The sequence below is a fragment of the Danio rerio genome, chromosome 3 (genome assembly GCF_049306965.1).
Source record: "Danio rerio strain Tuebingen ecotype United States chromosome 3, GRCz12tu, whole genome shotgun sequence".
Classification (NCBI taxonomy): Eukaryota; Metazoa; Chordata; class Actinopteri; order Cypriniformes; family Danionidae; genus Danio; species Danio rerio.
In genome coordinates this window covers 24,662,410-24,689,438 of record NC_133178.1, presented here as the reverse complement: position 1 = coordinate 24,689,438, position 27,029 = coordinate 24,662,410, and the positions used below count along the sequence as shown (strand labels likewise).

At 34.7% G+C, this 27,029-nt stretch overlaps 1 protein-coding gene and 1 long non-coding RNA gene across 4 annotated transcripts in view; one reads left to right on the top strand and one right to left on the bottom strand.

Moving 5' to 3' along the window:
- The first annotated feature begins 2,666 nt into the window (after positions 1-2,666).
- Positions 2,667-12,823, top strand: LOC110439128 (uncharacterized). The gene is made up of 4 exons (XR_002457698.3): positions 2,667-2,874; positions 3,499-3,576; positions 7,380-7,469; positions 8,654-12,823. It is a non-coding gene; the product is annotated as an uncharacterized lncRNA (long non-coding RNA).
- Positions 12,824-13,735: 912 nt separating this feature from the next.
- tom1 (target of myb1 membrane trafficking protein) overlaps positions 13,736-27,029 on the bottom strand; it is a 34,534-nt gene continuing 21,240 nt past the window's right edge. For 2 of the 3 annotated variants that reach the window (XR_012399402.1, NM_001351652.1), the window contains exons 11-15: positions 25,548-25,596; positions 24,283-24,331; positions 20,762-20,824; positions 17,554-17,584; positions 13,736-14,734 (exon numbers count right to left, since the gene is read on the bottom strand). Coding sequence is in view for 2 of the 3 variants with exons in the window: in NM_001351652.1 (NP_001338581.1) it covers positions 14,640-14,734; positions 17,554-17,584; positions 20,762-20,824; positions 24,283-24,331; positions 25,548-25,596 (287 nt within the window). In the remaining variant the exon portion in view is untranslated. Of the gene's footprint in view, positions 14,735-17,553; positions 17,585-20,761; positions 20,825-21,261; positions 21,331-24,282; positions 24,332-25,547; positions 25,597-27,029 lie in introns of all 3 variants that reach the window. The other variant, NM_001351651.1, reaches the window with a different exon arrangement.

Below are 27,029 nucleotides of genomic sequence, written 5' to 3'. Positions count from 1 at the left end.
ATACACAATTCACATTTACAAAAGCCAATTGGTAAATTTCAGAAATGGTTAAAAAATATGCAAATCCAATTCGTAAGTTTAAAAATACAAAATTTATTTGTAAGTTCAAAATAGAATTTAAAAATATGAAAATACAATTAGGTGGTTTATAACACGATTAAAAAATACGAAAATCCAATTCGTAAGTTCAAAACAGTAAAAAAAAAAAAATCCAATTCGCAAGTTCAAAACGGTTCAAAAATACAAAAATTATTCATAAGTTCAGAATAGAATTTAAAAAAAAAATGTAAGGATACAATTAGGTAGTTTATAACACGATTCAAAAAATACGAAAATCCAATTCGTAAGTTGGAAACAGTTAAAAAAAAAAAGTATATAACAAATCCAATTTGTAAGTACAAAACAGTTCAAAAATACAACAGTTTTATTCTTAAGTTCAAAATAGAATTTAAAAATACGAAAATACAATTAGGTGGTTTATAACACGATTCAAAAATACAAAAATTTGTAAGTTCAAAACATGAAAAAAAAATTACAATCCAATATGCAAGTTCAAAACAGTTAAAAAAAATACGCAAATCCAATTTGTAAAGTCAAAACTCAATTAAAAAAAATATGCAAACTCAATTAAGAAGTTCAAAACATTATACAAAAATACACAAATCCAATTTATTTGGTGAAAATATTCATGATTTTACATACAAATGTACAAACTGTATTTTGTAAATGTTAGTTGTGCTGTGTGTATATGTTTTTTTTTTGTTAATATTAATATTGAGACTGATCTGGCCCCATAATAAACATGGTTTCACCAAAATGCTTTTCATAACAGATTTTCAACTTTTCGGAAGATCTTGTTGTAGTTTCTAGTTATCTTGAAGTAGGATTTGATCATTTGACCTGGATCAGCTAAGAAACCCTATGCTAAAGGTTTTTTATTTTAGTCCGGTAAAATTTCCCATCCTGTTGTGTCTCAATCAGCTTCCTTGTTCAGTAGAGAGGGCACTGCTCAGGGATTCCACTATTTTGAGTGGTCTGAATCACAAAATTCTTCCAGTGCACTAAAATGTGTGCTCCCACTATGTACTGTAAAAAGCAGGAATCATTAAAGCTCACCTGTCATGTTTGATTAAAACAAAATAATACAAATAAAACATCTGTCTGTAGATATCTGTACAATAAAGTTCAGTTTTATTGTAATTTATAAATACCAGTAGTGATGCTGCACTACATATTTTCACGTCTCAATGCAATTTTGGCCATGATTCTTAATGTGCTTTCCAGTTTACATATTCTTGTACAATTCACAATGGATTCAGAGATAGGGAGCTGATTGAGATGCACAATGATTTTACTTACATGGACTATGTAAGTGCTGTCCAACTGTGCCTTATTTAGTAATATTTATTTTTGTTTTATACTATCGATGCAGTGTATGATGAAGCTGCTAAACTGTAAAAGGAAATACAGTATTAAAAAAAATATTGATGTTTGTGAAGACTTGTACTTTGATTAAATTATTTTTGGTTTAAAAACATGTCTTGCAGTATGTCTTGAGGTTGTTGTCAATAAAGTTATATTATTATCCATTTGGTTGTGTTAATTTATGTGGCATTAGACGGCATGTAAATGCTTTGTCTCAGGGTATGTGTGCAAAATAAACAGCATTGTGTTTCCATTTGCTGTCCCTGGAGGTCTTATACACTGCATTACTGTATGATAAAAACCTCGTTTAAATTACAGCTGTTTTTGTTATGTACAGTTATGTCCACAAAAACAATGACTGATTTACACCAAACACTTTAATGTTTGCTATACATCATTTATGTGACAAGATGCTCATGAATGCAATTTGGACTATTTGCTGAAGCTGTGAATTAAAGATTCATTTAAATCCCCCTGCTGATTCATAGAATGCTTGGATGTTATGAAAAACTGTCACATTACTACAAAATTCTAACTTTTAAATATTTACAATATTTAACATTTTAATAAAACAGTCAAATTGTAATGCCAGTAAAACAAGGTATAGAGGATGACTAAAGTACTTTCTTATTGTTATACACTTGTACACTTACAGTTGAAGCCAGAATTATTAGCCCCTCTGATTTTTTAAAAATATTTTCTAAATGATGTTTAACAGAGCAAGGAAATTTTAACAGTATATACTATATATTTGTTAGATAGTTTACAGAACAAACCATCATTATACAATAACTTGCCTAATTACCCTACCCTTATTGTAATTAACCTAGTTAAGCCTTTAATTGTCAATTTAAGCTGTATAGAAATGTCTTGAAAAATATATAGTCAAATAATATTTACTGTCATCATGGCAAAGACAAAAATAAATAAGTTATTAGAAATGAGTTATAAAACTTATGTTCAGAAATTAGTTGGAAAAAAAATCTCAACAGGGGAAAAGTAAACAGAGGGTCTGATAATTCAGGGGGGCTAATAATTCTGACTTCAACTGTATATACACTTCACCATAAGTTACTGTGAGGTTAGGTTTGCGTTAGGTGACATTAATAAAACAAACAAAATAGGTTGGACTCCGTGTGACGTACAACAAGACCTTAAAAATGATAACTCTAGGTAGGTTTGTACTGCTCGCTTAGAGCTGGCTCCGACCTCTTTTTATACCTTTCTCGCGTATGGAGCATAGGTATGGAGAGAGAAGGGTATGATGGGAGGGCGTGAATAATATGGGCTGTTGCGCGAAGTCACGCCTACAAACTCACAGATGCACGTTTTGGATGCACCATGACACTGCGCGTATGTTTTTCGACATTGTAAGAAAAGTTTACAACGGATACATTAGTACAAAGTGCTCTACACAGAATTGCAACGAAATGGACTCCAACTTTCGAGGTAAGAAATGGTGTCGCGTGTCTTAATGCAGATGTCTGGAGCGCAACCTGTTTTCGTTCCGGTGATTTCTCGCAAAAGTCGACTTTATCAAGTAGATAAAGTTAACAAGTTATAATTCATTATATATATATATAACTGGTGTAATTTCACAGGAAAACATTGCAAAAAACATGCAAAAATGTGTCATTTGTAGACAATAGCGAATAAACGTCTTGAGTTAACGTTACAGTATACGATGGTGGTTGCTAGTCAGTGGTGGCGAACTGACAGGTTACATATCCCCGTGGCCTGATGCTCAGTCTGACCCGCCACCGTAAATCTGGCCTGTTACCCCCCAGCCACCGTCAAACTGTTGCTTACCGATCGCTCAATCCAACCACCACCCCATCCCTCTTCACTTCAATAGTTACTGAACTTCATTCATGCGGCCTGAAGTCCCGGGCAAAAAACACTGTCCCAGTCCGCCACTATTGCTAGCACACGACCATCACTTTCACAATGGCTTCGTTAAATACTTATTGTGCGATCTGACTAACCGATAAGACCGTTTTAAGCGTAGTTTGAGCTATTTCTAAATGGTTTTCGCACAAAACTCGGCTTTTCTCAGTGGTGTTTTAACCGCAGGTGGGGTATTTGTCCGTGTGCGGAGGCATCTCAGAAGAGCCTGGAGACTCCTGTGCTGCCGTGGGCCGGATGAGACTGGTGTGTATCTGAAAGCCTTCAAATAGCAGATTGTAATATTTGATTGTCATTCATTAATATGATGTTGACTTGTGCTGAATAGAACAGCGGTTCATAAATGAGAATAGCAAACGTGTATTATTGGGCAATATAATTGTGTATTTAATTATTGTAGTGTAAAATGTTACAGTGCATCCAGAAAGTATTCATAACCTTACACTTTTCCCAATTTTTTAGGTTTCAGCCTTGTTCCAAAATGGATTAAATTTATTTAATCAATTTTCCACACAATAGCCCGTAATGACAATGTGAAAAAAAATAGTTTTTTTAATTTTTGCAAATTTGTTACAAATATAAAACCTGAAAAATGACATGTACATAGATATTCACCGCCTTTGCTCCATACTTTGTTGATGCACCTTTTAGCAGCAATTACAGCCTCAAGTCTTTTTGAATATGATGCCACAAGCTTGGCACACCTGTCCTTGGGAATTGCTCTTTGCAGTATCTTTCAACCTCTATCAGGTTGGATGGGAAGCGATGGTGTACAGTCATTTTTAGATCTCTTCAGAGATGTTCAATAGGATTTAGGTCTGGGCTCTGGCTGGGCCACTCAAGGACATTTACCAAGTTGTTGTGAAGCCACATGAAGAGCGCTCTGAAGCAGGTTTTCATTCAGGATATCTCTGTGCATTGCTGCATTCAACTTTACCTCTATCCCAACTAGTCTTCCAGTTCCTGCTGCTGAAAAACACCCCCAAAGCATGATGCTGTCACCACCATGCTTCACTGTAGGGATGGTATTAGCCTGGTGATGAGTGGTGCCTGTTTTTTTCCAAACGTAACGCCTGGCATTCACTCCAAAGAGTTCCCCTTTAGACTCATCAGATCAAAGTATTTTGTTTCTTATGGTCCGAGTCTCCTTCAGATGCCTTTTGGCAAATTCCAGGCATGGAGTGACTTCCGTCTGGCCACTCTACCATAGAGGCCTGATTGGTGGATTGTAGGGTTGTGACGATAAGGAAATTTTTTCCACATGTTAATCAACATGTGACAACACCGGTAATACCGGTATCACTGCGAGCGTGGTCGTTTCTTGGTCGTTTTAAATAGCTTATAAATGCGTGCATATTATACTTTCACTTTCAGTTTTGCGGGAATCGCCAATTCAGCATCAATTGTTTGAATGGACGAAAAGGAAACTACAAAAAAAAATAAAAACAAAAAAATAAATCATTGTTAAACACATATATTTTATTAACATAACGAATAAAACACAACAATTCTACAGACTTAAAAAACTTTGGAAGTTGGAACCATACAAATAACAACCATAAACGCCTATATTATATATTAATAGCTTAGTCCTTATGAACAATCCGTTTATAATATACATTATTACTGAAGGCTATTGAAGAATAAGCCGAATATGAAATATGATCCTTGCATAAAGATCACAACTAAACAAGCTAGCACTCATTTTATATATAAACTATAAATAATAAAAAAGAAAGAAATGTTAAGAAATGGAATATTATGTAAAAAAATGTAAAGACTACAGGCTAAATAAAAGCGCCTTGTCAAGAGCTAAACATCACCGCAGGTGTGTCAGTTTACAGCTTCTGTAAAAATCAGACAGCCTATCCAGATCACACAATCTCAATAAACAACATGTAAATGTATAAATATTTCGATAAGTATTGTTATGGAATATTTATAACTATTTGATCTTGCTTTTTGGTTATATCGATACCAGCTTTGATCTCTCTTACAAACGGCAGTTGACAGGCGCTGCATAAGGGCGTTTTACACTGTCCTTGGTGGAAAACACACAGCGCTGGCAAGACGTTTTATTTTTAGTTTTATTTGTTGCAGATTTGCGTGTTCCTTTTTAAAAATACCTTTTATTTTTAAAATCTCTCAAGTTAATGTTGTCTATCGAGTAACAATCTCTCTCAGATGGAGTTCGGTGGACAGTAATATTAATTAGCCACCCTTTGATTTTTTTCATTTACATACATTTTATCAAATGAAAAATACAATGAATGGTATATTTTGGTTTTAATTTTATTAGATTTAATATAATTAATAGGCTACACTACTCCATAACATTGGCTTGAATTACATTTTACAGATAACCTACAAATTGTTATTGCAATGTTTAATATTGGCTCATCTAAATGAACTTTTCATTCGATTAAAAGCCGGAATCTTGCCAGACAGACGAAGCAACTTTCAGTTTTTGAATTAAGCAGCCTCAGTTATAAAAGATGCATGCACACACAGGATGCACTCTAGTCGGCCTATTCATTATTGATTTTTTTTTAACATTAAATCACATAATCAAGCACTAAAAAGAACAGCTGTACTTCGGATAAAAATGCTCACTGCGGTTGCCACGTTGTTGTTTCTCAGCAGTTGGATTGTCAATGGCGTGGCATTGCTAAATCACTCGTTAAAAAAAAAATTATTATTAAACATTGTGAGATGATGGTCGCATGATTTTTAAAATGAGAGTATGCGTTGCGTATTTATGGCAATTGATTTATCCGCGACCCACCCATAGTTAACCATAAAGGTGCATGTATAAATTAGTTATGTTTTCTCTACATGCTGCCACCTTTGTCAGGCAAAGTTTGCAGATTGCCTCATTAACGTCTTCAGGTTCTCTTTTTGCATTTGGTTAGAACCCAAAAATATTGCCAAACAGGCGCTTTTGCATTGCGTTTTGACACTAAATCGTCCACCATTCTCTTTCTGTAACATCGACTCCTATTGTTTTCTTCACGTGATAAAATAAATATGACGCATTGTAGCTATGTTCAGGTTTTAATTATAGAGCATGCTCTCGTCTTAAGTCAATTATTTATTATTATATTTTCCATTTAATTCAAATAAATATTTAATAATAAGAAAATCAAATACTTAAAAAAAAAAAAAATGTGGGCATAGTGTCACGGTGGAAAAGTGATGTCACCGGTGTTGCGTCTTAAAACCAGTATCACCGTCAACACAGTCTATCGTGGCAAGCCTAGTGGATTGCTTTGCAGATGATTGTCCTTCTGTAAGGTTCTCCTCTTTTCACAGAAGAACGCTGGAGTTCAAACAGAGCGACCATCGGATTATTGATTACTGATCACCTCCCTGACTAAGGCCCTTCTCCCCCGATCACTCAGCTTAGATGGCCGCCGAGCTCTTGGAAGAGTCCTGGTGGTTCCAAACATCTTTCACTGATGGATGATGGAGGCCACTGTGCTCACTGTAACTTTCAGAGCAGCAGAATGTTTTTTTCTGTAACCTTCCCCAGCCTTGTGCCTCGAGACAATCCCATCTGGGAGGTCTACAGACAATTCCTTTGTCTTCATGCTTGGTTTGTGCTTTGACATACACTGTCAACCCTGGGACCTTAGATAGACAGGTGTATGTCTTTTCAAATAATGTCCAATCAACTGAATTTACCACAGGTATACTCCAATTAAGCTACTGAAACATTTCAAGAATAATCCGGGGAAACAGAATGTACCCGAGCTCAATTTAGAGCTTCACGGCAAAGCCTGCGAATACTTATGTACATGTGATTTTTCATTATTTTTTTTTCCAATATATTTCTAACTAATAAAAAAAAAATCAATTTTTCCACATTGTCATTATGGGCTATTGTGTGTCGAATTTTGAGGAAATAAATGAATTTAATAAATTTTGGAATAAGGCTGTAACAAAAAAAAAAAAAAAATGTGGAAAAGGTGAAATGCTATGAATGATGTACTGTAAGTATCATCCAAGAAACTGTAAAAAATAATTTTAGTATATAATGTTTTTTACAGAAATCAAACTTTCAGAGGAAGAAACATCACCATATGTTGGCCAAAGCTCTGTCCGTCCATGGTGAAAAAACTGATGTTGTTTTTACAGTGGTAAGATGAACCATTTGTATTTGCATGTAGAACTATGGTAAATGAATAATGCATTGATTGCTTTTTGTGCATAAGAAATATTTACAAATAGAGGAGTCACATGAACTACTTTAATAGTATTGAAAACAAATGTTCGAACAGAGAAGAAATGAAAAACCAGTTATGAGTGTTCCCCATGATCAAGGTGGTCCATTCTCAACACTTGTAAAATCATCAGATACTTCTAAACTGTACAATAAATCTTATTTAAATTGTAGACAGAATGTCGTTTTCCACAAATTCCCATTATTGATTATCGTTTAACAAGTAAACAAATCAATTAATTTATGATTGACCAGATAAAAGGCTAGTAGGATTGTAAATTGTTATTCAATACTGTTTGATTAAGCTTGTTTACAACATGTCAATAGCTGCTTCTCACATTCACACTGGCAGCATACTTTGTATCATACAACTTATGACCAGGAAAAAAAAAAAAAAAGTCTCTGCGTCGGTGACATGTAAATCTAAACTAATGAAGCACCTCACATTGTCACATGCCACCACAAAATTAGTGGCTTAGGAGGTGATAATGTGAGCTCTGCTACCAAAGGAGGAGACAAATCTTTCTTCACCGCAAACAATAATTACTGAGACAGAATTAAACAAGGTAATATCTGCATATATAATTGAGGACATACTGCCATTGTCTCTCACATTGTCCCACAACAACAACAACTTTAAAATACATATAAAACATTGTACATGTAACCTACACTAGTTTATAGTCATTTGACAGATTAGATTTTTTTAACCGCAATAGTTACTTTCCCTGGTAATTAGTTATTTTTGTAAATATGTTACTCCATTGCTATTTGTGAGAAGTAACTAGAACTAATTACTTGAAGTAATTACTCCTTTAAAGGACCGTGCCCAACCCTCATAACGGTATACTGTACATCACAATATAGTAGATTTTCGGTAAATTTACACACATACACACAGATGGAAAGGAATGTTTCTTTCATATATTTTTATACTGTCGAATGTGAGTATTTCTTTCACTTTTAGATATTCTGGGCAATGTTTTGCAAATGTAGAAATAGATTAAAAAATAAAACACTTCAAAAGCTAATGATTAAAGGCTAAACAAAATATTACTAAATGAACTGCAAAACATAACATTGTACCTCTTTTCTGTATAGATGATCATTTAATGAAGTGATGACCAGCCAAGCTACAGTTCTCAAAATGCCATTAAAATGCACACAATGACTGCCACAATGATAGAGAATTGGTCTCTCCAACCATTACCGGCCAAGTTAACTCAGGAAACCGGCCAAGTTAACTCAAGTCAGCTCAGGAAACCACACTATACTCAAAACATTTCAGGGACTGATTCATTCTTTCAAACTTATGGTTGTACCCTTTTGATTGCAATTGTCTTTTGGGATGCGGTTTGGTGTAGTGCAGAAATGGATCTTCAGCTAATGAACTTCTAGACATTGACTATGTTTACATGGACATCAGTAATCAAATTGTTTGCTTTAATCTGAATATGAGAATAATATGATTAAGGTGTTTACTAGGGCTGCAGGATATTAGAAAAATCTGATATTGCGATGTTTTATTTTTCTGCTATTAAATATTGTGATTATGAATACAATTTCACGAGATGAATAGCTCTGTTTGGCAGTTTTCTGGGGACTTGAATATTATTTAGGTACAATACAAACAATACAAAAAATGCTTTTTTAACTTTGTATGGTCTTGTTTCCTAATATTGCTTTATTCTCACCTTCAGAAGAAATAACTCAATTTAAAGTTTTTCCTTAAAACAAACTAAATGATCTGCCACTAGGGCAAATAAAATAATTTTGTTTAGAAACAAGACAAAAATTCAAATTTTAGCATAAATTGTATAAATACTTATGCATAATTATTGGTTACACCACAAACATCATATTTTTAACTCTTGAAATGCTTACTCACAGGCCTTAAAAACACATGCAAATGATAAACCTTCACTCTATTATGGTTAAACTTTGCAGTGACTCTACAAACCGCATGTTCTGTAGCTCGTTTTCAACAAGAATTCAGACTCAACATTGCGTATCTTGCGATGTGACTATTACAGATCTGCACATTGCGATATAGATGCTGAAACGATATATTGTGCAGCCCTAGTGTTTTACGGGAGTTCTCTTTTGAATATTCTTTTCTTGTTTGCATTTTTAAATAGTACATAGTTTGAGGTTACCATTATGTCACAATTTAACTCTAGTTTCCTTCGACATTTCACGCAACAACAGTTCGTTTTTGTGATGGCACCATATGTGATTTTGGCAGTTTTTTAAATTTCCGTCTGCCATTTCTGTCATTAACTTTTCATTTATGCCTCCTTTGGCAAACTCAGAGGGACTTAATGGGAGTACGCAGTAAGGACTGATGGGAGAATTCTCAGCACATTACCCACTTTCAACAAAAACTGTCCACTTAAGTTATATCACTGCATTATCTTAATCATATTATAATCGGAGTATTGGTGTCCATGTAAACATATTGTATTGTAATGTAATGTATTGTGTATGGCCATACACCCAAAGCACTTCACAATCATGAGGGGGTCTCTCCACACCAACACCAGTGTGCAGCATCCACTTGGATGATGCGACAGCAGCCACAGGACAACAGCGCCAGCTCGCTCACCACACATCAGCTATAGGTGGAGTGGACAGACAGTGATAAAGCCAATTTAGTGGATGGGGATGATTGAAAGGCCAATGAAGACACTTTTGGCCAGGACACCAGGGTTACCCCCCTACTCTTTACAAGAAGTGCCATGGGATTTTTAATGACCACAGAGAGTCAGGACCTCGGTTTAACGTCTCATCCAAAATACGGAGCTTACTGACAGTATAGTGTCCCCTTCACTGTACTGGGGCAGTAGACCAAAGGTTGTGGTCTCCCATCCAGGTACTGACCAGACTCAGCCTTGCTTAACTTCAATGAGTTACTGGTCTTGGGCTGCAGAGTGATATAATCATAATAATAATTCCTTACATTTAAATAGCACTTTTCTATACACTCAAAGCGCTTTGCACATTTTTTGGGGAATCTCCTCATCCACCACCAGTGTGCAGCATTCACCTGGATGACTCGACAGCAGCCATATTGCACTAGACTGCACACCATACACCAGCGGGTTGGTGAAGTGGAGACAGATTGATGAAGCCAATTATGATATGGGGATGGTTAGGAGGCCATGATGGACAGAGGGTTGACTTGGCCAGGATGCCGGGGTTAAACTCCTACTCTTTTTTTTTCAAAGGACATCCTGGGCTTTTTAACGACCACAGAAAGTCGGGACCTCAGTTTACGGTCTCATCCAAAAGATGGCATGCACTGAGCAGTATAGAGTCCCCGTCACTATACTAGGGCATTAGGACCCACACAGAGCACCGGTTTGGCGCCCCCTGCTTGTCTCACTAACACCACTTCTGGCAGCAACCCAGCTTTCCCATGTGGTCTCACATTCAGGTACTGACCGGGCACAGCCCTGCTTGGCTTCATTAGGTGACCATGTGAGGGTTGCAGAAAGCCAGCTGCATGGCTGTTAACATATACACGTAATAAATAGGTTTATTACATCCACTATTAAAAGAGCCCCCCTCCTCCTCTCCCGCTCTCAACCTACAAAAAGTTATCCAAAGAAGAGCTAAAGGTGTATTACTTTACTTTTTTGGTCCTGACAAAACAAGCCAAACATGAGCACACACTTGAATAGAATCATTTTTGTGTATGGTTAGATGAAGACATTGGTTGAATGTAGGAACAGAACAGATGGAGATGATCATGTTTGGCCCCGCTGTCTCTGTCAATGCTAAAACCAACAGTTAAGGGGTTCTTTCTGTAAAGGGACACACCCATATGGAAAACCAGTGTGGTTGGACATTTTGGGAATATCTTAATGTAGAAATATAGGATTTGTTCAGGAGTGTTTGGCAGTTTTTTTATTTTATTTGATTATTTATAGTAGGTATAACAAATGTTTAAATCTTTCTCTAAAGTGCCTACACTGGAAGAACTGAATAGTATCCGTATGCAATCAGCAAAGCTGTCTATAGTGCAAATGTGCTTTACATTCCAAGGTTGATTATTTGAGCCACCGTTTAGTTATGGTCTCTTAACTGCAGGTATTGACTGTTTTTAATGACCACAATATGAATACTGCTGTATTGATTTTAAAAAGAACTGACCTTTATAGCAGGAATGCTGACTGATTGGATTTTGACTTCTGGTCAAAGCCACAAATTTTAGTAGTTAAACCTGTCGCAGCTCCAGAACACTGGTCAAACTCACCTGCTGCTCATTTTCCTTAATTGAGTTCAGGTGGTTTTGATTAGGCTATGTTTCAGAAGCCTCGTCCTAAAGGCTCTTGTATTATCTATTTTATTGTTTGTTTAATGTTACAGAACTTTAGATCAATTAGGATGCGTGATAACCTGTGAATTATTAAATAACTTTTGTCATGTCTTGTTTGATTTAATGGACTATTTATATCTTTATGTCCAAATTTTGGCTTCTACTTGCACTTAAGCTCAACTGTGCCTTCTTTTGATATTTATGCTGTAAACCAGTGGTCTCAAACTCCTGGAGCGCTGAAGCCCTGTAGAGTTTAGTTCCAGTCCTGCTTCAACACACCTATCTGTAGGCATCGAACAAGCCTAAAGCACTCAATTTGTTTGATAAGGTGTGTTTAATAGGGTATATGCACACAGACTTTTAATTTCAGTCCATACAAAATTACTGTGGTCTGATTTCTTTTAAAATACAGCGCTCGTCGATGCCTGGCTGGGATATAATATAAAGTGGGTATCAGACCACACAAGAAGCACTGCATTGAATTATATTTCCCTCTGCCTTGTCTTTAAAATATGGAAATTAATTTACACCAGTATTTTCAATGTATTTTTGGCGCTAGCCAGCTACTAATGACGGCGCCTGTGTTTAAATGGTTTTTCGCCTCTTTAACGATTCAACAACCAAATGGATGGTTAAGTCTATTTAACTGATTATATTTGAATAACATTACAACATTGATGCTGTAAAGGGAACCTTATGAAATTAAAAATAGTCACATAAAGCTTTCACCGGAGATTCATCATTGGCTGAAAAACACTAGTGGTACATATAGCTCATTAGGGTTTGAACTAAACTGCGCAGAGCTGCAGCCCTCCAGGAACTGAGTTTGACACCTGTGCTGTAAAAGTATACAAGTGCTGTTTTTAAGATTGTTTGACAATGTCATGTTTTATACTATGATGTTAATAAATGTTGTTACATGTTTTGAACAAATAAAGTCTGAAAACTGCTAATCTACATTGCCTGTTATTTATATTGCACAAGAGGTTGTGTGGTACATGCAAACGATGCTTGGGGTAATGGGTTAAGTTAGTGTATTTAAATTACTTTCCACTGAAAAACTGAAGGAGTTACTTTTAATTTTCAGATCATTTTATTATAGCTACTTACAGTGCTAAGCATATATAAGTACACCCCGCACAAATCCATCTTTTAAATTCATAGTTTTAATGGGAAGCTATACAATATTATATTTGTGCATATACATTAGATTAGTCAGTACTGAAGCCAAATCTGGAGCTTATCTAGTAAAAAAAAACTTAAGATAACGGTTCAAAAACTAGTACAGCCTAATTAATATGTTAAAGAAACATTTTAAATACAAAAAAAAAAAGGTAAAATCAAGAGAAACAGAAAAAAAAAATTTTAAAATTTAGTTGAAATTCTATTTAAATCTTTGCAATATTTTGCTCGCATTTATTTGTATTATCTTTCAATTTTTAAATATGTTTAATTCTCATATTTTTTTACAATTTGGTACATTTTTAAAAATGATATTTTAAGAATTTTAATTTCTTAAATTTTAGTTTCTTAGTGTCTTGAGATTAATATGGGTTTTAACACAGAGTCAAGCAAGTTAACTTTTAGACAACATAGTTAGAAAATTAATTTAATAAAATGTTAATCTAATTAGTATTTTTTTGCACACATGTAAAACAATATTAATGTATTTATGAAGTAGGAGATAAGATGTCAAATAGAATTTTAGAAGTCAGCATTTGTACACTTGTGATAAATATTGGAGAGTATTCCTTTAGCAAAAGAACTTATCTTTGAGCCAGTAAACTCCCTAAAAAACAAATAATTGTGTGTGTGTGTATGTGTGTGTGTGTGTGTGATACAGAGTTATAAACATTAAAAGATGCAAAATAAGCTTCATTTTATTTTATATTTTATCATACCCCTTATTATGAACTCCTTATTAAGGTTTTACAGATTACAAACACTAATATTTAACATACTAAAGACATAGAGCAGCCTGCAGACATAAACCATATTCTTTTAAAGAAACAAAAGTATCTTGCAAATGTTTTTTTTTTCCTGTTATAAAATCAATTTCCTTCAAAACAGCTGAATAAAATACATACATACATACATACAACTATCAACTATGGAAGCTTGTTTTCACCAAGGATTAGGTAGTATTTGAGTTATTTAATCTTACAATTTGACCTTTTCTGTTTCGAGTTGTGAGTTTACATCTTGCAAGTTAAACATTTCCAATACTGCTTTTTCTCCCCAAGTTAAACTCCTTTTATAAAGAATCTTGCGGTTCTAAAAAAGTCAGAATTATGACACATGAATTGAAATGAAATGTGAGATAAAAATTAGCTTAAATCTCACAATTCTGTTTATCTTTTGCAATTCTGACTTATTTTCTCAGAGTTAAAAAAAACAATTATAAATTGTGCGTTAAAGTTGTGATTACCGTTTTGTAAACAGGCTTCCATATACAGTACCTCAACCATCAAGATCTTTCAAAAAAGATCAATAATGTTTTTCATGCGCCACCACTCTCAAGATTAAAGAAAATGACCATACAACCAAAATGTCAGTAAAGAAGAAATTAGTGTCTAGTTATAAAAATATTTCATAAGATGACACATCTGCAATCAAAAGGACTCTGATATCAGACTTCTCAAATAACCTATAGTTTACATTTACAGAACTCAATGAGCACATGGTTAAAAATGGGCCGAAAATACTTTGAGCATGGTTGTTAACTGAAATACAAACAGTTCTGAACATGTTTGTGCAGATGAGCAACTACAGTTGTGAACGGCCGGAATCGTGATGTGATGCTTTTACTGAAGGAAGACGTTCGGCTGCTTTCGCCCTTTCTGCCAAGAACTTGTCAAACTCTGTGGATGAGAAAGAAATAAGAAAGCTGAATTAACCTTTCACATTTTTTGATACAGCATGTTGTTTGCCTACACTTAATAAGTAGGACAGGAATGCATTGCTGTGTAGTTAACATGCAGTAGGAAATGCCTTATGAACAATATCTTTTAAATATGATTCAGAAAAGCTGAAGACCTTGTTGTTGGTTTAGGAAAGTACCTGAATGTGTGAAAATGCTAAATGTAGATTCTCACATGAAATTAAACAAGTATACCAGGATGAAGGATAAAAAGCAGAAATAAAACTGCCCCAAGACTGCATAAAAAGGGGAAGCTCAAACCACTAAAGTCCGGGACGCACCAAGCTGACGATCTGCCATTGGGCAATGTTGAGTCAGAGAGTGTCTGTCAGGCTAGTGCAGGGATAAGCAAACTCGATCCTGGAGGGCCGGTGTCCTGCACACTTTGTGTAGCTCCCTCCAGCAACAAACGAGCAAGAGTCTTTGTTTTCTACTGACTGGTTTATTTTCATAGCAAACTGGCATAAGATCTTAAAAGACACATGACATCCGCATTTCTCAATATGCGTTCTTAACTGATCTTGCATCCACATGTTCTCATGTAACATCATCATCAAATGGCAAATTTCAGTTCCAAAACTCAAGACCGCAAGAACAGAGGACGTGTGACAAAACCCTGATGCATTCTTGATATCGAGGATGCAGCGATAAAGACTTTAAGTGCAAAACTCGCTTGCAAGGTCCTAGAAGTCAGAGGCTGGATTAAGAAGGTGGGAAGCGCAGCATTGTATATCTCATTATTATTAATTGTTCTTATTAATTATAGAACTTATTTATCTCAGGAGTTTCCCTAAATAAGACTGTGAAAGTAAACATTACCATGAAAATCTTAAGGCATAAACACATTAAGGGGTTAGGGTACTCTCACTTGATACAGTTGCCTTGAACCATGCCAAAGCACGATTGTGCCCCTTCTCTCGTATGGCATCATGGGATAGTGTAGCATCCATAAGGTGCATACTTTAAAATCTTACAGGAAGAAGTAGGTACTTCTCACATACCATTTTCTGATCACTATGAATTCGAACAAACTAATAAGCTCGGATACTGTTTTAAACTTACTATGTAGTATGGAAGTATGCGATTTAAGACACATCCAGTGTCTTCAAGATCACTAGAAAGCTAATGGGCAGGTGTGTTTGATTAGGGTTGGATCTAAAATCTGCAGGTCATTGGTCCTCCAGGAGCAAGTTTGCCCATCCCTGTGTTAATGTGTTTGGTGTGGGGGCGTTGGGGCCACCAGCGGGAGAGAGTGCTCTTGCTGTAACGCCTCATATGCTGAAGAAAAGATGAGTCAGCATGAACAAATAAATCTCAACTTACATACAGTTGAAACCAGAAGTTTACATACACTGCATAAAAAGGCACATAACCATTTAAAAAAGTCAGATGTTAATGTGACTAAACTTTTTCTCTTTTAGGTAAGTTAGGATTATCACATTTGTTTCTGTTATGCTTTATAGCATAGAATTTTTTTTGAGAAAATGTGATAACTTTTTTTGAAAGCTAAGTTTACAAACAATAAGAATATTATGCCTTTGAAAATGCTCAGATAATGGTGTCAAGGTTTTGGAAGTTTTTGATTGGCTAATTGATAACATTTGAGTTAATTGGAGGCACAACTGTAGATTTGTATTTAAGGAAATCCTCAAACACACTGCTTCCCTGAGTGACAACTTGGGAAAATCAACAAACCAGAATCAGCAAAAGCCAGATTACATTTTGCTAAATTATGGGAAAAAGAATCATTTTTGGAGACATGTCCTGTGGTCTGATAGAATTAAGATTGAACCATAAAGACCAGTGTTACATTTGGAGGACAAAGGAGAAAGCTTACAAGCCTAAGAACACCATCCCAACTGTAAAGTATAGGGGCGGTTTAAAACTTGGCCACAAATGGGTCTTCCAAACGGACCATCACCCTAAACATACTGCCAAATTAGTTCACAAGTGCTTTAAGGACAACAGAGTAAAGGTTTTGGAGTGGCCATCACAAAGCCCTAATCTCAATTCTATAGAAAATTTGTGGGCAGAGTTCATAGTTGAAAAGGCTTGTACACCAATTCTGTCAGGAGGAATGGGCCAAAATTCCTTCAAACTTGTGTGAGAAGCTTGTGGAAGGATACCCAAAACATTTGACCAAAGTTATTCAGTTTAAAAGCAAAGCTAAAAATACCAAGGAAATGTATGGCTGTCTAGAAATTAATACAACATTCTCAAAAAATATATATAATAATAATTCTCGCATTATTCTGGCATTTAGCAAATGTAAATGATTTAGTTAATCCTAACAAACCTAAAACAGTAAACATTTAGTATGATTTACCATCAGACATATTTTTAAAAATGGTAATGTTCCTTATTTTCTAGAGTGTATGTAAACTTCTGGTTTCAAATGTACACTCAAAAAATGACGTTTGCTGTTTGTTCAAACTACTTTTTTAAAAATAAAAATATAAAGCTGAAACACCACAATTATGAAGTTTCTTTTGCAACAACTTAATTGTTTTATGTTCAATCCACTTAAATGTGTGAAAACTAATAAGTTAACTTAATTCTTTTATGTTGTCATAACACAAATGGACTGTGTGGAACACAGCATTTTTACAGTGTATCCTGATAAATGCGTTGTTTCCCTTTCTTGTTTTTTGTTCATTTAAATCTTGAGTCCAAGTAAACTGCCAAAATGCGTCACATGGAGCTGCTAACTAATTTGCAGAAGAAAGCATCAACACAACAGAAACAGAAGAGGAAGAGTACCTTCACTAGTCACTCCCTCAGAGTCATCCTCCTGCATCACAAATGAACAATCACACACATTTAAATACAGCAAAACATGAATCAGCGTTTCAAGATGACATGAAATCTGAAAGTACCCACATTACTTCCTTCATAAATGTTTCAGTGCACTTTATAATGCTAACGAATTCCTTTATTCTCTAACTTTTTTCTACTTTCTATTAGATGCACTTCTGGAGAGAATTCTGCTCAATTGGAGTGAAACAAATCATTCAAATCTTTATACTACAAATAATACTCATCCATCTGTTTGACTGAATAAGCTAAATAAGCATTTTTTTCTTTACCTATTTTCAGGAATCATCACATGATCTAAAAATATCTATGGCAAGAGCTGTTTTTTTCTTACTAATTAGTATTTTCCTCCTTTTTGTATTCTGCTGTACCAATAATAACAAGAAGAGACAAATTGTCAAACGACTGTCTGTGACTGAAAAATTAAGATCACTGCCAAGTAAAATGACTGTTTTGTGGCCACTACTCAATTATTGGGCAATATTTGCAGCATTCTGTGAGTTCTGATGTGAAATCAGACACATTTACACACATTATATGCTACTCTTTTAACTTCAAGAATGATTGGTCTCTAAAGTTTATATAAAGGAAACACTGAGAGAAAATTCTAAAGTGGGTCACCCAAGGACGTGTCGATGACAATTCAAGGTATCCCACACCAGATAAATACTTTCTATACGCAAATACAGTATAATGTTATTTGATATAAAACAATGGAATTTGAACATACATTTGGCAGGACTGGCCAAATCTGAAGGAAATCTAAGGCAATAAAATAAGCAAGCTCAGTAACACTTTGTTTTGATGGTCTATTTGAGCATTAGTGGACTGTCTGCTTAATATCTGTTGATACTGCTCCTTCAACAGACATTTAACTGACTATAAGAAACATTGCAAGTACATGTCAACTTACACTAACCCTAAACCCAGCCTAACAATCTACTTATAATCTAATGAGTATTAGTTAGCATGTAGAAACAATAAACCTTAAATTTAACAATCGGACCATCAAAATAAAGCGTGACCGCAAGCTCCAATAAATTTAGATTTTTGCTGGATTATTGCATTAAATTCAGCGATTGCAGAATAACAGAATTGTGGAGGGGCTGCTCAACACAACTGCTGCCTGTTTCTCTATTTATTATATGTAATGGAAATTCTGTGTTTTAGCCAGTGAATGTCAGGAAATCTTATGTTTGGCTTAGAGAGGGAACTCTTTTAGTGACTAATTTTAACAACTGTTTTCTTTTGTCTTTGCCATAATGACAGTCCATAATATTTGACAAGATACTAGTATTCAGCTCAAAGTGCAATTTAAAGGCTTAACTAGGGTAACTAGGCAAGTAAGGGTAATTAATCAACGCTTGGGAAATATTTGAAAAATAATTAAACAAATTCAAAGGTATATTAATTCTGTCTTTAGCTGTACTTGGTATTTGTAGGATGTTAATTTAAAATTTCATATTTAATTACTGTAAGAATCTCTCAACTTCTATCCTAACCCTTAACATCTTTTCCAGGTTTGTTTTCAAGTTAATATTGGTCTCCTATATATGGAGTTTGAATCTCCTTTAACAGTTTTCTGTGAAAATGGTGGAAATCCTGCTGAAATATTGTCAATTAATCTTTACTAAACATATCTTCTGATTTTGGAAAGTTCAATCAAAGATGAAGATTTGCTGTCAATTTATTCTCAGATTATCCAAGATGTAGGTGCCTTTTTTCCCCTTCAATATGACATAAAAATATTTTTAGCTGTAACTGTTCTTAAGTGATTCATTAAATTTAAGTCAATGGTTATTAGAAAATTGAGAGCAGTCAAATATTTGCCATATATATATATATACACACGCACACACGCACACACGCACGCACACACGCGCACACACACACACACACACACACACACACACACACACACACACACACACACACACACACATATATATATATACACATATATATATGGCTCATGGCTCCCTATGATACACTGAGGTCTTATGAAACCAAGGTCTGTGTAAGACTTAGTTTGAGTTACTTTTAATCCACAGCCTTGGCTTTGGCATTTTTGAGGTCCTGACCAGAAAAAAGCAGAACTAGCATTGTGGTTTGAGAAGCATCTGATTATTAAATCACTTCTAATGATAATACCTTGGATGGCCTGATGTTTCACAAAAGAGGAAGTAAAAGAGAGATTCATCATTGAATAATTTCAAGAAAGACATACTTGTACTGCTAATCATTTTTGACAATTACTTTGAAATAAACTAATAATATGTCTTGCTATTTTATGTTAAGGTCTTTCAGGATTTGCTGATTTATTATACTACTATTCAAGCCTCTTATGTTGACCATACAAGAAAAAAAAGTAATAATGTGAGTTCAAATAATAGACATAATATAGACAAATATAGACAAATAATAGACATGAGTTCAAATAAAATGAAATGTTTTGTGAATATATTTTAAAATGTTATTTATTCCAGTAATGCAAAGCTGAATTTTCAGCATCAGTACTTATATTTTAGACATTATTTTAATATGCTGATTTGCTGCCCAAGAAATATTTCTTATCATCATACATATTGAAGACAGTTTTACTGCTTTATACATGTTGAAACTGATTTTCTATTTTTATTTGAAGCTGTAGTTTCTGAACACTTCAATGCTAAAACTTCGCTAAATAATAGTATCACTTATCTTGTCATTTTATTGACCCCAAATATTTGGACATTTGTATACTTTTAAAGGGATAGTTCACCCAAAAATGAAAAGAAGCACAATATTCTGACAAATATGTAAACTGGAACATTAAGGGTGAATAAATAAAAACAGAATTTAACACAAAGATCACCAAACTTGTTCCTGGAGGTCCGCTGTCCTGCAGATTTTAGCTCCAACCTTAATCAAACACACCTGAACTAGCTAATCAAGGTCTTACTAGGTATACTTGAAACACCCAGGCAGGTGTGTTGAGGCAAGTTGGAGCTCAACCCTGCAGGGACACCGGCCCTCCAGGACCGAGATTGGTGACCCCTGATTTAACATTTTGTGTGAACTCTCCCTTTAGGGTCGTTTTTAACCCTTACTAAAAATTTCTTACTGTCTATATTCCTCAAAATTCCTGTTGGGTGTATAAAAATGTTCCACTCACATCATCCACATCATCCAGCCACTGTTCAATGTCATCCATCACTTCACTCTGATTGACAGGAATCTGACGGTAAAAGAAGAGTGATTTAGGTTAGTGTAATCACACTAGCTGCAATGCAAACCATACCCATCTCAAACAAGCCTCCTGCTTCTCAGTGCTTTAAAGTATAAAATGAAAATGTTTTAGACCTGAGGATGGGAAATACGTCAGGGAACACCCTAAAATAAAGCACTGAGGAGCTATGGATCAGTCTGGAATCAGGCCTGAATAACAAAAAAAAACTAAACACCAAAAAAAGTCCCACAGAACCTTCAGCAAATAAAGATAACCAAGCAGGCAACTCAAAGACAGACACAGCATTCACCAAATCTGACAAAACACTAACATGCTGAAAGAAAAAATAAAGAAAAATAAATGCCCAGGAGCAACAGGTATCAAGGCTCAACCAAAAGCACGTCACACACTGCAGGCTGACAGTCTAATCAGCCAATCAGACCCACCATTCCCTTTTCAATCATCCAAAGAAACTGAGGCGAGCTGCCGAGGGAGGTGGAGTCTCGACTCTCATCCTTAACATAGACAGAAACATAAACAGAAACATCCTGACTGCCGATTTACACATCAAAGAGCCTGTTCAGCCAGTGCTGAAAAAAAGTATTTTTTAGTTTACTGCTGTATGCCAATATGTTTTTTAAAGTCCATACATTATTGGAATGGGTTTTTGAGGACAAACCTGTACTCTACTTTTTCACATAATTCCAAAACATAATATTGTTCATACACGAGAAGTAACAGTAAGAAGTTATTGTGAACTGCAGAAATCATCTGGACAGTTAAGGGTACGCTCACCCAAAAATAAAATAGCTATTTTTAATTACCCTCAAGTCGTTCCAAACCCCCAAGACCCTTGCTTGTCTTAGGAATGAACACATATTAAGATATTGTAGATGAAATCTATAAATAAAACCTTCAGTGGTTTATTCAGAATATTATGAAGCGTGATTAGAAAAATTTTGTGTGCACATAAAACAAAACTAATGACTTTATTCAACAGTTTCTTCTCCTCAGTGTATATAGGGCGCATGTTTCTCCTTTTAAAAAAGCACAGGTGCATGCAAAAAAAACATAAGGAGTGGGACACATGAACACAACTCTATACTGACACTGAGAAGAGGGAACTGCTCCTTAAAGTTATATAGTTTTATATGTGCATATAAGTGCACTTGGTCAACAAAGAGAGCTGTATGAGAATTGGTGAATGGCGGACTTTCTTTAATCAGTTGAGTTTGTTACCATTCAGACACATCGCTTATATCCATGCTTCAGTGTTCGCCTTTGTTTAAAATCCTCCAGATTACTGACAGAGTTAATGGTTGGAATAGATAGGGCAGGAGACCTGCTGCACTGCTATCAATGTGTCTGCGTTTAGACCTGGGGATTCAGGAGGAGCGAAGTCCTCCTCATTTATAGTGTTTATATAAACATGATTATTTTTTATAATGATATAACAAATTGTGGTTATTTCATATGAAATTACGAATAACATGTGACATTAAATTAATTTATTTCTTTTCATTTTAATTTTGTAAACGATATAGTCAAGCATCTCACGCTTTGTTTTTGTGAGCCAACTGACAACAGTTAATCGCTCCCCTCTTTTCCTCTGCCCTGCCGGCCACGCTCATCTAGCAGAGCTCCACGCCCATCTCAGAGCATTTTATTAAAGAATTCTGAGGTAGACTTGAACTGAAAGAGGGGGGGTTTCATGCCCCTTTAAATCACTGAAGGAGTTCACAGATTTGATCTAAAATATCTTAATTTGTTTTCCAAAGACAAACATATGTCTCAAGGGTTTGGAATGACATACGCGTGAGCAATTAAAAACACTTTTTTGGGAGAACGAACACTTTAAGCCCATTTTATATTGAACATATTTTTGTTTTATTATATCTGAAAGGAGGAGGCCTTTATTAAAAACATAATGTTAAAAAAAATTAAAGCTTATGCATTTTCCCCCAAGGCTGTTGCATTTCTATGCTAAGACTCAACTCCTATGTTGAGTCTTTATCTATATTGTGTTTACAGCCTTCCTATGAAATTTGAATCATTTTGTATTAGTAAAACTTGTAATAGTTTTATTAACTGTTTTCTTTTGTCTTTGCCATGATGAAAGTACAGAATATTTTACCAGTTGTAAACTTAACGTGCAATTTAAAGGCTTAATTTAATTAGGTTAATTAGTTTCCTAAATCCTGGAGAAGTATAGGAAATAGATACAATTGTGTGGATGGATCACCATCAACTATCAATTGACGGAGCTGACATAAACATCTCGAAATGCGAGGACTCGAGACTAATATTTTCTGTTATTGGACCAGCACAGCCCTCAAAACTTTAGTGACTTCACCAGTGAAAATCACCAGTGAACTATACTAAGACTCAGAACATGACAGCAAGGTAAGCTAACCTAAACGGTATATAGCCTGGAGACCCAGATTATCAATAAATGAATCTTTATGGTACCCTATTATTTCATTGATTAATTAGTTTTGTCTTGGTCGAAATGTCAGTTCGCTTGTTTTTGTAAATTATATTAGGGAATCAATGTGACATTTTAACTATATTCAAATCATCACTGTACATGTAGACTACAGCTTCAACCTTGTTTTGCTTAGTTTTTTTTTCATTTAGATTTTAGATTACAGGAATTTTAGGTTATACTCAAATCTTTATGTCTGATTCTGTATGAGTAGGCAAATTGTTCCAAAAATGATTCACTTTTTCCTGTTGAATGCAAAAGTTGATAGGGGAGTGCCATGGCGAACACTGAAAGCTTGTAAGACAAAGAAAAGTGCTGGAGGGGTTTGGTTAGTGTCAATTAGGCAAGTCATTTGACAACAGTGGTTTGTTCTGTAGCTAATCAAAAAAAAAAAAAAAAATCTTAAGGGCCTAAAATTTTTTTAAATTCATTTAGTCTTCAACTGTATATTTATCCACACATTTTTACACAAATTTAGTGTTCATTCATTGTGTTACATACTGTACTAGACTATTGTCACTTGTTTGTGCACATCAGTTTTAGTTATGAGCAGGGCCAGACAAAATCTGTAGACTTTCTTTACTATATCTGCACAGAAACTTGTTTAAAAAAAAAAGTCTGCTTTTGTTGATCCCAGTTGACAAAAATAAAAAAATAATACTAAACTAAAAGGAAAGATACATTTTTAATTGGATGAAGTACTGCTTGAAGTTTTTTTTCTTCAGAGGCTTACAAAACAGGTGTACAATGAGGAAGGAGCACGGCAGTACTGTAAATGTGCTGACGCATGTCATAAATCATCAAGAATGACATACTCATGCAAAAATCCCCTTTCATTTTCTGAACGAGGAAAAAAAAACTTCAACATCTCAAATGGGACAGTAATCAGTTGATCTGACGATCTCTTATAATGCAAAGATATGCTATTTGAACTCTTCATTTTATAACAATCTGTGGTGTGGTGTAATTTAGAGATTCTTACCAGTCCAGTGTCTCGTCCAGGTGTGGCCAGAGCTGCAGAGCGTTCCGGACTGTCAATGAAACATACAAACAAGATTGTGCCATTTGCAAACGCAAGAATTAATGTTACTCATACTTGGGAGTTGAACACTGGTTCACACTGAGAATGAGAACTATAACTGACAATAATATCAGTATCATCACCAGCACACAATAATGTCATGTTTATTATGAGCACATACTTAAGATTTAAAATACTCATTTGCTTTACAGTTTGGTGCATTCTGAATGGCTAATTCTTAGTATTTCTCAGGGTTTCTGTTGTTTTAATTCACTTCTCCACTTTTTAGGACTCTAAAAAGGCCTTAAGTGGAAAGTGTTAGTCATGGTGTTTGAAGCGACAGTGCACCCAAAAATGAAAACAGTCATCTTTTATTCATTTTCTTGTTTCAAAAACAGCTATTGTCTTTCATAGTTCCCACTAGTGTTGGGGGTAACAAATTACAAGTAACACAAGTTACGTAATAATGTTACTTTAAGTAACAAGTAATGCATTACTTTAAAAAAAAAGTAATAATATTTAAGTTACTTTTTTAGAAAATTTAATGCAAGTTACTTTTTAGTTTAACTAATTAGCTTTTAAAAAATAAATAGCTAAATTAAAATTAAAGTAGTCACAGAATCACACAGCCAATGAGAAAATGTGTTCAACATTGCTTTAAACTTTCAATAATCTGTATATATGGCATGTATAGCTCTGGGGTCAGAAAGTTCTCCAATAAAATGATCCTAAATAAGAAAATATATATTTCTTATTTGTTTTTTAAAGTTCAATGTAGGTGTAGGTTATACAGCGCTTTGATAATTTCAGAACTCCTATATTAAAAAAGGAAAAAAGAAATACTCAGCTAGGTAATAAAAAGGAGCACAAAAGTAACTCTAAAGTAACATAACGCATTACTATAAAAAGTAATTAAGTAACACAACTAGTTGCTTTTTTTACTCGATATTGTAATGCATTACTTTCAAAAGTAATTTCCCCAAAATGGATGTTAAAGACTGCTTTTTTCCAACATTCTTCAGTGCATCTTGTTTTGCGTTTAAGATGAAGGAACATCATTTTTCTCTAAAAGTACATGATATCAAAAGATGATACTTAGGTTTTATTATAATTAGTTTCCAATAAGCTCCAAAAATAAAAAAAAATATATAGACAAGTTCATGTTTGTTTTGCAGTCCAGTTTTTCATGCAGTTTGATAGAATTCAATTGATTCTTTAATTCTTACCTTTTTAGTAATGAGCTGCTTTTAAAATTTAGGTCATCTTCTTTTGTGCCTGCAACAAAGTGACAACAGAAAAAAAACAAAGTTGCACAGAGTATTTTTGTAAGGTACTTGGTCATATCATACATATAACCAGGGCTCTACATTAACACCAGCCAACCCACCAAATGCAGGTAGATTTCAGCTCTGGCGGGTTAGACAGACACCTCCACTAGCCACTTTGGCTGGTTGGAAATCTCCAGGGTTCGACAATAAGCATGGCCCAATATTCAGGCAAATGTGATCTTAGAATCGAGAAGCAGCACAACTGACAAAAATAACCATGTTCGCGTGAGCAAAATAGCAAAAAACAAGGTAAATACCGAACGAGAGGATGATCACTCGCGTGCACAGGTGATGGGATGTGATGCGCGCGACTGTTAAAAAGCGACCGTTTACTTGCGCAAATCAACCATGCCTAGAGGTAGCGCAACTGGTGCAATCTGTTCCCTTTAAAATAGACTGGACAAAGAACGATGATCTTTCATTCACAGACAGTCCTGCTGCTTTCAAGAGCCCAAGATTAAAAAAATAAATAAAATAAAAAAACATTCTTTTGTAAGCAGCAGCACTCAATGCTTATATTTTATCTATTATTTGGACAGATTATTAAAAGGCCTATATTCACCGTGTGCACGTAAACATCCTTTCATTATCAAACATGTTATGTTTCACCTGCTTTCTTTCGCTTACAGTTATTTTTGTAAATATGGTTTAATTATATATATTTTTACAATAACATTGCTTTAATGGGAGATTACTCCCCGTTTATGTGTAGTTAACTGCTGATCTGGGATTTTTAGTCTGGACAGATTACTTTGTATATTTTAGCTACATGACAATAATTATTTTTTTAAATGTAATGTTTTTTAAAGAAAAGTTGATGAATTAAAACAGTGCACCTATACAGCTATATTTTCCTTGTTTTTACACATACAAAATCGTGGCTAAGAAATACTTTTTTGGTGTGGTCAGAGATAAATTTGGTAAATCCTTAATGTTGAGCCTTAAAAAGTCATGTGAAATAAAAACTGATTGCGTTGCGACACAAACCATTTGCTCAAGCACACTGAGCAAGCTCATACACAATACACACAAGAAGTTAAATAAATGAAAAGGCATGTGGACAATACAACATCTAAATCAAGTCATTTTAGCATGCCAAAGTCAAATTAATGCTTATAAAATATATTCGCCCAACAAGAAAAGTGTGGCTGGTGGAAATGCCGAGTGGCTAGTAATGTTGGAAATCTACTAGCCACAGTGGCTGGTGATCAAAAAAGTTAATGTCAAGCCCTGTATATAACCATCAATCATGTGTATTCTTAAGTTGTGTATTTATTTTCGAAACCTTGGGTCGATCATCTCAGTTGCATATTTGCAGTGTCATATTTGTGGCTGTCTTTTACTTCACCAGCATAAATGATAAAACAAAATATAAACTCA